This window comes from Neltuma alba, unplaced genomic scaffold (genome assembly GCF_004799145.2).
Source record: "Neltuma alba isolate B1F8T4 unplaced genomic scaffold, ASM479914v2 tig00010369_pilon, whole genome shotgun sequence".
Taxonomy (NCBI): Eukaryota; Viridiplantae; Streptophyta; class Magnoliopsida; order Fabales; family Fabaceae; genus Neltuma; species Neltuma alba.
Genome location: NW_021635274.1, coordinates 496,173 through 511,001, shown reverse-complemented (window position 1 = coordinate 511,001; position 14,829 = coordinate 496,173). Strand labels below are relative to the sequence as shown.

Sequence of the window (14,829 nt, the reverse complement as noted above, 5' to 3'; positions counted from 1 at the left end):
GCCAATAAAAATGAAGCATCAATGTCTGAGCACTTGTTTGGAACAAGAAAGGTCCTTCTGTCTGAATGTGCAGCAATGTGATTAGTGTAGAGAGTATATTTAGGACTGCAGGTAGTACTATCATACGCCCTCTAGCATATTGTCTGTTGTAACTAGAATTTTGAAAATTCATATTTAGTATGGGCTGGGTTTTGAATAATCCTACATTGTTTTGTACAGGTCTTTGCTAGTGGCCAATGCAGGAGACTGCAGAGTTGTTTTCTCCAGACGTGGAAGGGCAATAGAAATGTCCAAAGATGATAGGCCGGCCCTTCTGCGTGAAAGAGAGGAAGTGAATTGAGTCTCTGGTTGAATTCGTTGATAATGCTTTTCTGAATGGCCAGTTAGCTGTCAGTGTCACGGGCATTAGGCGACTAGTATCTTGAGGGCTTGAAGGAAATTAGCGAAAGAAAAGAACCTTTTAAGGGCTAAGCCAGAACTCAAACTGACCACAATAACCAAAAAAGATGAGGTTTTGATAATTGGAAGTGATGGGATATGGGACGTTTTCTGCAGCAAAAATGCTGTGGATTTTGCAAGGAGAGGCTTCAAGAGCATAATGATGTGAAATTATGCTGTAAAGAGATAGTGGAGGAAACCATAAAGAGAAAGTCAACAGGTAAGATAACTGTGACGGTAGCGTGTTTTCACTTAGAACCACCCCCACCTGTGGTTGTAGAGAGGCCAAGATTCAGAAGCAGCATATCTACTGAGGGACTTCAGACCTCAAGTCCTTACTGGAAGGATGGAATATTGTTTTGGTCTGCGAGGTAGCTGATTTTTTTTTCCCTCTTGAGATGTGATTGTCTACATATATTAACCTGTCACGCACAAAATATGCCTCCTTGCATCTCCAAATGAATGATGTTCAACCTAGTCATGGAGCGGGGAAAGGCTCTGAAAATGTAATACAAATTTATACCGCATAGGATTATTTTTTTCTTGTTAGTTAATGGGAAAGCGAGAGCGCAACATATAAGAGGATTATAATCTACATTTGAGACTGTACAGAAACAAGCACTGCAGGGGTATTTTTCATGGGTTCAAAATCAAATCATTGTAGGATAATTGTTTATCTACCAGGCTTCTATTGAGATACGCGGTTTTTCATGCAGAAGTGTACAATTTGTTTGAAAATACCTAGATTTGATTGGATCAAATGAAGCTAAAATATAATATGCGAGGCACAAAATGAAACTCATCCAAGATATTTGAAATTCTATTCATGATTCACTAGTTCTCAAAGATTGTTAACAGATCAAGTCATAATCTTAGATTTCTTTTCAAACTAGGATCGTCAGACCCATTTCTCTACTTTTTTTCCCCCTTGTAAAGTTGAAGAGAATCGAATACTGATGTAGGCCATTATTTTATAAACTGTTTTTAATATTAGACGATTTTATTCCTCCTTTGTTTAATTTTACACTGTTGTTACAAGTCAAAGTGTTGATCCAGGTTAATATAGAGCACTATGGTTGACCAGATTAGAATCAGATGAAACGGGCAGTTTTAAAATAAACAGTTCAGCTATAATGTCGGAACATCACAAATTTGTCATGTTATCCCATGCACAGAAAGGGCACAGAAATTAAAAACACATAAAAATAGAAGGAAAAAATATTGGGGAGCATGTTGGATTATCACTCTTAAAAAACAAAATCAACCAATATTATATATTTTGTATCAGTGAACAAAGAATGAGTAAATAATACAAAGTTGAATGATAATGACCTCATCTGTATTTCATATCCTGTGACTTCTCTAACATATAAAACACCAATGGCATCCCTAGCCTAAATGAACAAAAATGTATTTCTACCATTCTATTTCCAAAATCACTTTCTTGCATTCATCTTATCTCTGATCTCAATTCTTGCCACACGAACTAGGAACAAGCCAGCAAGGAAAATAGACAGAATTAGCATAAAGAAGACACTGTTCCATCCCCTAATAGAAATATACCCTGCCAAGAGTGGACCAAGAGCGGCTCCAACAGAACCAGTACCGTCAATGATTGCAGTCACAGTTGCCAGTGCTCGTGAATTCCCTTGATTCAACGTCTGTGTACCAAGATCAGCTGCCACAGCAGTTGTGATTAGTGCATACGGACCATTCACCAAAAAGCCCGAAAGGAACATCAACGCAATGTTGATCAACATAGAGAGGCTCCCATAAAGCCGGTAGAGAACCAGCATTGGAATTGATAGGAACAAGAATATGATAGAAGTAACGGCCCGAGCTTCAATCATGTCAGAAATGAAGCCAGCCATAACTCCACCAAGAACTCCTCCAATGTCAAATATTGTTGAAAGTATTCCAGCAGATTTTTTAGACAAATGCACACCCGCAACAGCTATAAATGAAAACCAGAATCAGCTATGAAGGAAGCAGTAGGTTTACATCGAAGAAAAACACAGCCTCTGCTATTTAGCATTTGGCTGTATCGTGGTCAACATTGAAAACATTGGAAAGACATGACCACCAATCAAAAAAACTTTAGGTCTCAATCTACAACAGATAGATTGTCTAAGCAACCGGGTCAATCATAACTACTAGAAAAGGCATTCTACCCACACATTTCAATAAAACGTAAATGTTTGAATTGGTTAAATAGCTTGATCAATATAAAGAATCAGTCACACTAATAATATGCAGATGCTAATAATAATTGAAGCAAAAGACAAACCAAATCTATGTGAAAACATTTATACACACAACAACAGTTACCTGTGTGCGTAATGTAGAAGGGCAACCAATAGAGAAAAGTGTAAGCAACCAGCTTAGAGAAAAAGAGACAAAAGGCAAATGCAGCCACCCCAGGTAACTTCCACGCCTCAAAAAACCCAAGTGCAGATGAAGAATCCGAATCATCAGAATCAAGGAGTTTTGCTTCCTCTGTTTCCGATTTTTGCACATTCTCTACTCCATCTGTTTCTACATTCATTTCAATCTCACTTGCAGATTGCACAAATCCCATGTCCTCTGGACTCACAACAAGAAACACATACACCAGAATCCCCATACAAATGATAAGAAGTCCAGGCACCACAAAGGACCAACCCCATCCGAATTCTAACACTGCAGAGGCAACAATCGAACCAATGATGTTCCCAACTGAGGTATGAGAACTCCATATCCCCATTATCAAGCCCCGCTTTGATTTTCCAAACCAATTACCCACGACTGCAACCACACAAGGCCACCCTATTGACTGAAACAACCCACAAATAATTTGAACTCCAATAAAAAACCCCAACACATGAATATCAAACCAATAGCCTAAGCCAAAAAGTATGGTAAAAATGCCACTACCCATCATCCCAAATACAAGGAACAACCTCAAATCAATTCGATCACCAATATGACCTGCCACGTACATGCCCACAGCGTAGGAAGAAAGAAAAGCGAGATCCAGCTCGCCAAGCCGGTGAGTTCCCCTATCTCCATTGAACGGAGGCCAACCTGTTTCGCCGGGTCCGATAATAGAACCTTGAGTCGAATTGGAATTAATCGTCGGTCCCAGAACACTCTTCACAATACTGGGAGGCTTTCGGGAGGCATGGAAGGAAGCATATGCAAGGAATGTGATAACAAGAACTAAGATTTGGTGAAAAAGTAGGGTTTTGTGAGGGGGTTTCAGGCTTGGGAAGAGAGTCAAAGCCGGAGCGAGACTCGAAAGCTGGGATGGCATCGCTATTCATTGGGGATCCACCATGCAAAATATAGCATAAAGACAAAATATTTTTGTCATTTTACACAATCATCCCAACCAGACCACCCAAGATCTCCTAGATGCTGTGGATAGTTCCAAGCTTCGGAGAGGAATATTATACCAGTCAATTGTAACAGAACATTTAGTATGAAATCACCTGCAGCTTTCTTTTCCTATTTTACTACAAGCGCTACACATAAAGAGAAAATGAGCGTACCAAACGGGCCCCTGTTACTCCCGATGATGACCTACACGTTTGCATTCTTCTTCGAAATAAACTATAATGAACTCAGATCCACATTGTTTTGGGTTGTGCCCACCGAAGAATAGTGCGAATGATGAAGAGTCTTCTAGGTTGTGCTCGCCGGCAGTGTGTTGTGGTCACCGGCGGTGGGCAGTGCTGATAGGGTTAGCATTTGAGGATAGAAATGAAAATTGAGAAGGCCAAATCTTGAATTCCATGGAATTATTCACCATTTTTATTGAATTAAATTTATGTGGATCCAAATATGACATACCAAACAGCCATTTAAGTTTAACATGGAATTTAATTCCATTTCCATTTCCAAACCTCCGATTCCTACATACCAAACAGGGCATTAATTAGAAATATGTATATTATTGTCAAATAACAATCAGAAAATAACAAGTTAACTAATCAAAATAAGAAAATAATAAGGTAACTTTTCTAAAATGAAAATAACAAATATAATATTCAAAATTACAATTTAGTTTTAGAAATAACAACTCCATAATTGAAAATAATAACTTCCACACTTAAAATAATAAGTTAGTAAGAAGAGAAAACAAAACAGAACATGAACTTTATTGACCTTTTAAATTTAATCTTACCAATAGAAGCATAGAGACACCATACAAAATCTACGATTCCTGAAACCCATCTCACAGGAACACTAAGCATGAAATCTTAGGTAATTAGCTTCGCCATACAGAGAACTGATATTCCTAGTTACTTTTAAGTTTAAACAAATTTTTGGGTCTCATGACAAAGATAAAATCCATCAATCTGATATATCAATTTAAGAATAATATAGAACACATTCACACCATCTTGATAAATATTTCTTCTCCCTTAAAATGGGTGATAAAATGAAAGGCCTATTGATATCATGATCATATATCATTATAGTATCAGCGAAAGAAACTAGATCTATAATGATATACTTATTTCGCTAAGTGAGCAAATCCAGAAGACCTTTATAAAAATATGTATCTTTCCTAGCAATATTAAAAACCACGGAACTTCTGGCCCCTCTAATATTTTGTGCAAAATAACAGTGTGATAGATTCATTATCAGATTTAAAACTCGGGAATTAGGTTCCCCAGTCTAAATTAAAACCGAATTCTCATAAAATTGGACTCATAACACATACTTATACAACTAAGGAACGGTTTTAAACCCAACATCGCAGAGCCATCGTCAAAATTAAAGGTGAAAATTTTTGAAACTTTATGATAGAACAAAGATTTAAATTTAACCAAAAAAAAAAAAGAAGAAACAGATAGAAATCAAACCCAGAACAATCAAGCAACTTTGTTTCAAGAACCAAAAAAAAAAAACGAAATTGAGGGGTAGAAAGCAAGATGTGTTCGAAAACCGAAAACAAGAACCCAGAAATCCAAGAAAAAGGTGGGGAGGGAAAATCGAACCCAGAACAATTTTCGTTGCCATCCGCGCAGTATCTCATTCGCTCATCGTCACCTTCCTTCATTCACTCATCACCATTGTCTTTGTCATCGTTTACCTCGCTGCCACCATAAGAAAGGAAGAGGGAGATAAGTCGAGAGTGAAGAAAGATGTGGTTTAGGCATGTGGGCAAGGGATTGGCAAAAGGTGGAAGGGTATTTTGTCTTTTAACCGGTATTTTATAATTTCTATTTGTGACCGAGTCTCTAAATTCAAGGACCCAAATTACAATTATGTATATTCTAGGTTCTCTATTTGCGATTTTTCCACCATTTATCATTTGTAATTTTTTTTTAATAAAAAAACAATTTTATTCCAGACATAAATAAAAAGGAGTATATAAGAAGGCTTTTACAAGACATCAAAGCCCAACGGAGAGAGATGATACAAACAGGTTAAAATGCCAAACAATAAAATTTGGAAAACAATACTGCCTCCAATCCTTATTATAAAGACTCAGTTAACTAATTTGAGTAAATTAAGAAATTAGTTAAATTAGTTACTTGTAATAAATAAATGTTATCTTCCTTAAAACACTTTTATTAATTATGTGTATTAGTTAAAACTATTATGTAATGAAATCTTTAGCATGTACAACTACTATAAGGATTATCTTAGAAAAATAGATAAATATAAGACAAAATGGATTGGGATTTTATATTTAGGACTAAATTAGAAGTCAAACTAACTCTTATATTATAGACTGAAAGTAGTATATATAATTTAATGATACACATAATTATTTTGGAGGGATGATGTAACATATATTATAATTAAGTAATTTAGTAACTTCTTTAAGATCTCCAAATTAGTTAATTATGTCTTATATTGAGGACAGGAGGTAATTACTACAAAAATAGGTTATTGATTAAAATTGGTCATGTTGATTGTTGAAGAAAAATTAATTTTAATGGCTGTGACTTATTCATCGGAGACGAATGAGATTATTTTTATTAGCACGAGGGAGTTTCTCCTTTCTGCAGTTGTTAATCAATCATAAGGCTGCTCGATATACCCATTAGTATTCAAGTATGTAGCAAATTTATTCTACTATAGGGAAGCAGATCAATTACAACGATACATGACAATTAGAAGCTAACAGAGTCAAGAAAGCTAAAATTTTAAAATCATGGTTTGCAAAATTTTTATTAAAGCAGCGTAGCAGTTTTTTTTTTTTTTAAAACTAAATATAGCTTTCAAATCCTTTTTGGAAGCACGAATAATTATTAACAGGTTCAAGGGGCAGGATGAAAACTTATTTTTAATATAAAAGACAGACTTTCCAAACGTCATGATGGAATTGGCTTTTTGATACTTGTGTTTATGTACAAAGTTAATACTACTTTTAGTGTTCGAAATTTGAATTTATTTTAGTTTTGGTTATGAAATTTAAAGTTAATAATTTGTTATTAAAATTTAACTTATTTTTGTCTATTTAAAAATTTTTTGCCCATGGAACAGTCTGATTGATCGCTGAAATCTTATTTCAAGGATTAAAACTATTGGTTTCAAATTAAAACAGTTTTATTAATTATCAAAATACTAATCATTAAGATATAGAATAGATAAGTTACCGCAAGACTCTATTTTAAAGGTATTCACAATATACTTGAATAATTGTGCAATAGGATATGCAGAAGAAATTGCTATTTTAGACTTTCAATATGAACACATTTTTCTATTATTTAATTTGGAGTAATTCTATATGGACTTCTGAGAATATCAGCTTCTATTTAGGATTAGTTTGAAGTAATTTATAAATAACTCTTCAATCATAATTTAAAAAATATAAGATAAATATATGAAAAGAATTTTATTTCATCTCATGTGAAACATGTTTACAAATGTTTTTAATTGTGACTTCAAACGAGCCCTTGAAAAAATCACAGCACAAAACAATTTGAAATATAGAATAAATTGATAGTATCACGATCAAATAACAAAAAATTTCTTCCTAAATTACTGGGGCTGCTATGTATCAGAATGAAAATGAACAAAATGGATCTCCCGTTGAACAATCACTCGCCATTCCACAGTCGGGAACAAAACGAAAATATATTACATTATCCCCGCCACCCCCCTCTTATCTTGAAGTTCGAATACAAAATGACTATAAACTTCATTTTTTCGGGCGGGAAGAACATAAATGTAAACACTACGGTGGCATATGAACTGACTAGGGAGGACTTATATAGCTATGCCAAATTCAGAACTAAAATAATCAGACGCTACAGAACTTCAAAATTTGAAGAATCATATCATTTGTTGATGAAGATCTGCAGCCTGCTGAGCCAGTTCAACCATCATAGCTTCATCAAAGAATTTGCTGATGCTAACATCCTCACTCATTCCCTGGCAGATTGAATGCAACAACATATGTTAATAGACATTCCTTATCCAATATTTCACACTTGAATAATTTATAACATTCCTTCATGTTTTGTCTATAAACATAACACTGCATAGCTTTATCTTCTAATCGAAAAATTTTCCCTTCTTATTCGTAGGAATTCATCAAACCAATATTTCATACTTATTAGTTGTTACCAAATTGTCATGCGATCCTAAGCATCCATGATCGCAATCTTTTGCAGGGAAAAAAAAAAAAAACCATTGGTTAAACACTGTTTTCATGCTTTATGGGAATACGAAATAATATATCAGTTTATTTGCCTTTGCTAACACTTGGTCAGCTGAAATTTAAATCACATTCATCAAAACAGATTATGAGAGAAACAAAAATAAACAGAGCAGAATCCTGCAACTATTTCCCTTCAGGAAGATAAGGTAATTCATAAAAAGGCAGGACAAGAATGCATGCAACCAACAATATAAAGAAACTGCTAGTGAACAATGCAATGAAGGATAGAAGTACTCTACCTTTCTACGCCTTGTTTTTACCATAAACTCACGCGCAAGGTGCTGAATTGGTGCTGGTTCAAGTGGACGAAGAACAATGCTCTTGTCCAGCGGGTCTCCAGGAACAATAGCCCAATGATCAAATACTGAGAGGCAAAACGCTTGACCTTGCGTGTGGTATCTCAAATCTGTCTCAAATCCGAAGGACTCTATGACGGGGAGAAATGCCTGAGATAAAAGGTGGGAAGAAGTCAATAATCCAGGTTTCAGATGCATGATGCAAGATTCAGCATATCCACAACCACATGGTAGTCCTAAATAACCAATTTCTACACAGATTGTGCACAAAAACTTGCCACCAACCTTGACAATATAAGCTGGGGTGCCCGGCTGAGGAACATCAGCTGTGACATGCCCACGTCTGCGAGATAGCACAGTGTAGATTGCAGAAACACAGTCTATTGGTGTTTGGATCTGAAGAAACAGTGAGAAGAATAACTTTAGCATGCGATCATACAAGTTTCAACTTCCCACATAAGGAATCATGTCTCAACATATATTGTTCTCCAGAACAATTATTAATCAGTGACAAGCACAGAAATTGTTGTATCTCCTTCCATAAAATATTATTCTTGTCTTATCGTGTGTCTTATACAATTATGATCATATTTTTAGGCTTTGCGGACAGAAATTTTGAATCAGACAATCATTTAAACCAAAGAGATGTGCACCAAGCTCCCAATGGCATGGGGATTCAATCATCCGATCCTGAAAATATACAAATTCCATTTTTCTTTAAACTTTTATAATAGTTCAATCGAAATGACAAGCATTTACCTCCACATAATATACAGGTTCCATAAGCCGAGGTGTAGCCATGAGGAAAGATGAATAGGCCACTCGTCTTGCTGTTGGAATGATCTGGCCAGATCCACGATGAAGAGGTTCAGGGGCAATCCTTGCATCAACTATCTTAAACTTGACATTTCTGATGGGCTCATCACACAAAGGTCCCTCTCGTGCACCCCACTGAAATCTGTAAAAGAAATAATATAAAACTTCATAATCAATGTGCGACTAATGGATCAATGATTAGTTAAATATCACACCATTATGCATACCCTTGAACAATGGAATCCTTCACAGCATTTAGTAGGTTCTTGTCAACTTCGGTAGGAAGGGTGTCATCTAAGAGAATATTGGGACCCTGGAAGATATTCATGCATGTTACCGCAAAAGTTTAGGGACATCATAAAAAATTACATCTAATTGTGCAGTAATAAATATAAACAAGACAGTAAACAGGGATCAAACATAAAAGAGACATACAAAATGCAGTCCTACATTATCCATACAAAGCATTTATCTCTGTACCTATACATCCACATGCATGTGCCCCACAAATGCACAAGCATCGCAGCACACAGACAGACACAGAAATTTTACCTGCTTGTCAGGGCCAAATGCCCATATTGACCGCGCAGCAAGAAGATCCCAGTCATACTTTGTCTGGAAAAATTCACCTAGTTTCTTTCTATTCCAATCAGTACTAACAACGCCATTCTCTATGTCCTCAGCAAGACCTCTTTCCAAGGGCTCTGCGATCTAAAGAATGATTGAAGTTAGCTTGAGCAAAGTCAAGCAATATAGCATGTTTGATCAAAACCAACATCAAATTCAGGTAGCTTCCTACCATAGTTATTTTATTCTTCTTGTTGGGAGTTTCAGCAAAACATTTCATTGATGAAGATTCAACGACAGTTTCACAGAATGAGACGACAGGATCAGCAACCTAAATAGTCAATTATAGAACACACTTCAACAAAAATAACAGCTCTAAAAATAAATTCTTGAGTCAATATGAAGAACAATAAGGAAATTGAAAACGGATATGCAAGTGACCTTGACTTCAACTTCAGAATACAGCTCTCTCAGGTCCTTCATAATTGAATCCAAGTAGAGTTCACCAGTCCCTAAAACAGTGTGCTCCCCAGACTCCTCGACTTTAGTAACTGCCAAGGGGTAACTCTTACTGATTTTTCTCAGGCCCTCCACCATTTTTGGCAATTCACTTGGATTTAACGGCTCAGTAGCTGTTTTCACCACTGACAGAGTATTGAACTGAAGTGGTCTGAATATATATACATCTTCATCATAATCAACGTTACAAAGAGTGGCAGTTTTCATGATCGAAGCATCCACACCTTCAATAAGAACCCAGGAACCAGGAGGAGCCTCAGCTATTGGCATCCTATCTCGAGCTTGATATACCCATAACTTTGTTACTTCTTTAACAGTCATGTCCTCCTCATCTTCTGGCGAGTAGCCTTCTCCTAGAACACGTAAACTCTGCCCTGTTTGTATCTTGCCACTATAAACTCTACCGAAGGCATCAAACACACTACAATCAGACTTTGGATACAGTTTGGTCACATTAACCATAAGTGGCCCAGAAGGATCACACTGTGACATGGCTCTGTAAATGGTAGAGTCTTTTGGCCCAGTATATATATGATCAACTTTCCTAATAGCAGCCTCTTTTGGTGAAGGTATATGCTGAACAAGCATATCAGTAAAACCAGTGGCTGGACCAAAAACTGAACTACAGGCCAGCCTCAGCAAAGGTCTGACATTTAATCTATAGGCTGCATTGCTTAGAGTAACTCCAAGTTCTGCAAGAGTTGTCTCCACACTCTTTTTATGTTCTCCAATCACCTGGCTATATATCTTGTAAAGGGGTTCTAGCACGAACTCTACAAAAGATCGTTCCCCTCCACTAGCAGGGGGTTTCTTTTTGAAAGTCCTGATATCTGGATGATAATAAAAATCTCCCCAAAGACGAGAAGCAAATTTATTAGCATCCAGAGGAATTCCATGCAGCTTCCCATATAGTTTAGCAAATGATTGTAGAGTAAAAGACCATCCAGCAGTAGCACTTGCAAAACAAACATTTCCAGCAGCTGGATCTATAACTTGTACATTGCCAGCAGTTGAAGAAGAAGCAGATATGTGGTTATTGATCACTTCCAGAGTATGCCTGAGTTTATGGTAAGCATCTTTTGGGGGCAATTTAAGTTCTGTTATTAGCCTGTCAACCTAAAAAGACAAATAACAAATTAGAAAGATAGGAAACCTTAGAATAACACTTAAAATCTGCGACTGATGTTTAATAAAGAATAGTTTACCTTATTGATGACAACAACTATGGGCAGGCGCTCTTGGATGGCATGACGTATGGCCCTTTCTGTGTTTACCTACATTTACAACAGAAACCCATATTCCTAAATTCCATTATGCCAACTGACATAAAACCACACAGGAGATAGCTTTACTAGTCTAAAGGACAACTTGAACAAGTAAGAACCCGGGGGGGTAGTCAGTCTAATAGACCACAACCATATTTTTTAAAACTCTCATGTGAATAGGAAACCAATAGCTGATGGGGCAATTAATTCAGGAAAGTTAGAGCAGATTCAGTAAAGCAATAATTCTTAGCAGATTCAGAAAAGCAATAATTCTTTCTGCATCAGGATTTCCTCAGCCAGGCGTTTAACCATATTCAACATGGCCTAACCTAAAACAGTAGCCAACTCAGTCAATCAATTAAAACAATTACCATTACTCCTTCAGCAGCATCCACAATCAACACCGCACCATCTGCAAGCCTTAGGGCGGCAGTCATTTCATCAGAGAAATTAACATGACCAGGGGTGTCCATAATGTTACACAAATATGATTTTGCATTGCTATCCTCCAGTACAAGAGACATAGGGACAGCTTTGATTGATATCTTCCTCTCTTGTTCATCAATCCTAGTGTCTGTATACCTCATGTGTTTCTCTCTATGAGGATCAAAGGTAGACATATGATGGGTCTGCTCCACCAACATATCCATAAATACAGTCTTCCCATGTTGCAAGTGTCCCACAAGTGCAACATTCCTAACAAGTGTAGGATTAGACATGAGGCCAAGAAGGAACTGAGAAGAAACATAGGTAGACGAATCCTTAACTCCAACCTCAAACTTAATATTCCTGACAGGCTTGATAATTGGTTGCTCAAGAGGCTGCTCGTCCTCATCCATAACCAAAGTTTCAACATCTTCTCCATAAACCTCTTCTGCAGTGGGATAGTACTTCTTGTCCTCAGCAAGAACAACCTGATTATCCATATCAACATCATTGGAGGTGGTCATCCAGCCATCAGTAGCACCAGGTGTATCCTCACCGTCAGATGCTGCCTCATCCTCAGGGGGTCTGTCTGGAAGCTCTTCATCTTCGTCCTCTCTGTCACTTTCTTGGTCTGACTCAATCTCTGGTCCAATATAGTTCCCAAACTCATCATACAAGCTGTCGTCCATCTTCTACTATCAAAAATGCGATGGAACCACAATCAATCAATGCACCAAGCAGTATTAGCAATTTATTGATAGAATAAATAATTTCATTTATATCTCATCTAAATGAATTATGCAAAGCTTAAATGTCAATATATATATGCATATAAAGAAATGGATTATTTATAAAAATTAGTAACATTAACCCAAGCATGAGGCTACAGGCTATTTCATAATAGAATTATTTTATAAAATACTACCTCTAGTCATTAATATAAGAGCTAGTTGGAGATTTAATTCGATCCTAAATATAAAACCTCAAGTTAATTTGTCTCCAATATTTATTTATTTTGCCCCCAAGTAGTCTCTATTAATTACACATGTTAAGGAGTTTCCATCAAGAGGTAGTTCCAATGCACATAATTAACAAGAATATTTAAAGGAAAATAACATCCATCTACTACAAATAACTAACTTAACAAATTTCCTTAATATTCACAAATTAGTTATCTAACTCTTATATTAAGGACCAAAGGTACTAATAGAATTATTGAAAAAGCTATGACACAGTAAAGAGTTGTTTTCTTGTAATAATTTATGGGAAAATCTTCATATGAAGGTAAAGAGGTAAAAGGGAGCCCTGTTCTAGTTCGATCAAACATGAGGTACGAGATATCAAACCCTGGTTCATTCAACCGCCATTACTAATTGAAAAGCAGGCAAAGCTTCTCATAAAATAGCTCAAAATTTAGAGATTGCTATGGGCGCATGAAACAGCATATAATCCATTGCAAATTATCTTGTCTTAACTTCACTATTTAAACACTTACATGTATGAAGCCAATAAATCACTGGCCTAGTTATTAAGGGCTCGTTTGATATGAGGTGAGAGGAGGGGGAGTGGGTAGAAGGGATTTTTCTCCCCTCCCCCTTGTCTGGGTTGCTAAAATTTTTAGTAGAGGAAGGAAAATTTTTTAAGGTAATATTTTAGCTTGCTCTGACTAATTTGTCTACAATTAGCTTTCAATATCCTACACTTGTCAGATCATATATCAGATCATAAACCCCCCCTTCTCCTCTCATCAATCCAAGCAAGATAACATTACAATCCCTCTCCCCCCTCTCGTCCCTTCCCCTCCATGAACCCTCCCCCCACCCCAGGGGGGGCTTTTGAGCCAAACACACCCCTCATGTCATTAAATAATTTCTAGCAGATTTATCATACATAAACATGACATCATTAGGCTGCATCAAGGCCTCCCATCTCAGTATCCGATGCCTGATGGCAACGCCAGCCATATTTCCTGCCCCTGTCAAAGTGCGGTTTTCAAAGTGATGAAAAAAAATGTGGGAAAATCAAAGCTAAGTGCAAATAATATAATCAAGATTTGATGTTACACCTAAAAAGGGTCCCAATATGCTTTCTCCAAGATTTCGTCACAAACATCACCGCATATTAACATTATAACGTCAGAAATACACCAAAGCCACCCGAAACAAAATCTTAGCCATATCAGAAGACGAGGTAAACAAATGAAAATCCCCAAAGCCACATAATATCGGCCAAAAGAAGAACCCCGAGAAATGAAGAGAGAGAAGGCATTATGCAAACAGAAAAATGACAGCAATTGGAAAAAAAACCAACACTGAAATATATTTTTATTCCAACGAAAACACGTAGAGAAGGAATAGGATGATTTTGTTTGTACCAATAGGAAATAGCTTAGCTGACAAAGAAGAAGAACACGAAGGCGACGTCGAGGGGCGGGGTGGGCGACGTCGAAATAAGGCCGTGAGCAACTCCGGGAGAGTAGCGATAAGCTAGGGATTTGAAGGAGAGGGAGGCCGCTGCTTCGTACTAGGGCTTCTTCGCGCCAGACAAGTGACCAGTGACAGTGAGGCGGGTACGCGACTGGGTGTGATTCAAATGGAGGGGTTCGGGCTCGGCTTCTCCCCTTCGTTAGTTCCCTTTGCTGCCTGTCTGCTGCTTGACGACGCCGTTTTCTATTCACTACGTGTCTCCAGTCAGAAGCGTCTAAAACTTGCAAGGTTTTTCGCAGCAGCATCAGCCTTATCAAAAAAGGCAACCAAAAAGAAAAAAACAAAAATGAAAAGGATAGTTGCACAAAATAAGTTCATAATCTCTATATTAATCACCACTAATATAAATATGT

At 36.9% G+C, this 14,829-nt stretch overlaps 2 protein-coding genes and 1 pseudogene across 5 annotated transcripts; 1 reads left to right on the top strand and 2 right to left on the bottom strand.

The window, feature by feature from the left end:
* The first annotated feature begins 199 nt into the window (after positions 1-199).
* On the top strand, positions 200-1,036 carry LOC114756018 (probable protein phosphatase 2C 27; annotated as a pseudogene).
* A 640-nt stretch (positions 1,037-1,676) lies between these two features.
* On the bottom strand, positions 1,677-5,565 carry LOC114756008 (putative glycerol-3-phosphate transporter 5). 3 transcript variants are annotated; one of them, XM_028944917.1, is made up of 4 exons: positions 5,424-5,565; positions 3,969-4,331; positions 2,767-3,879; positions 1,677-2,392 (listed from the first exon to the last, which is right to left on the bottom strand). In XM_028944917.1, exons 3-4 carry the CDS (start codon positions 3,728-3,730, stop codon positions 1,875-1,877), a joined length of 1,482 nt encoding a protein of 493 aa, XP_028800750.1. In that variant the 5' UTR covers positions 3,731-3,879; positions 3,969-4,331; positions 5,424-5,565; the 3' UTR covers positions 1,677-1,874. The 3 variants fall into 3 exon arrangements, with proteins under 3 accessions (XP_028800750.1, XP_028800752.1, XP_028800751.1); XM_028944919.1 differs by having other exon boundaries at positions 2,767-4,151; positions 4,270-4,331; XM_028944918.1 differs by having other exon boundaries at positions 2,767-4,331.
* Positions 5,566-7,397: 1,832 nt separating this feature from the next.
* Positions 7,398-14,591, bottom strand: LOC114756007 (110 kDa U5 small nuclear ribonucleoprotein component CLO). Of its 2 annotated transcripts, none has more exons than XM_028944916.1 (11): positions 14,365-14,591; positions 11,936-12,685; positions 11,505-11,573; positions 10,222-11,415; positions 10,013-10,111; positions 9,766-9,924; positions 9,441-9,526; positions 9,157-9,355; positions 8,683-8,793; positions 8,341-8,547; positions 7,398-7,812 (listed from the first exon to the last, which is right to left on the bottom strand). In XM_028944916.1, exons 2-11 carry the CDS (start codon positions 12,677-12,679, stop codon positions 7,714-7,716), a joined length of 2,967 nt encoding a protein of 988 aa, XP_028800749.1. In that variant the 5' UTR covers positions 12,680-12,685; positions 14,365-14,591; the 3' UTR covers positions 7,398-7,713. The 2 variants fall into 2 exon arrangements, with proteins under 2 accessions (XP_028800749.1, XP_028800747.1); XM_028944914.1 differs by having other exon boundaries at positions 11,936-12,682.
* Positions 14,592-14,829: the final 238 nt, after the last annotated feature.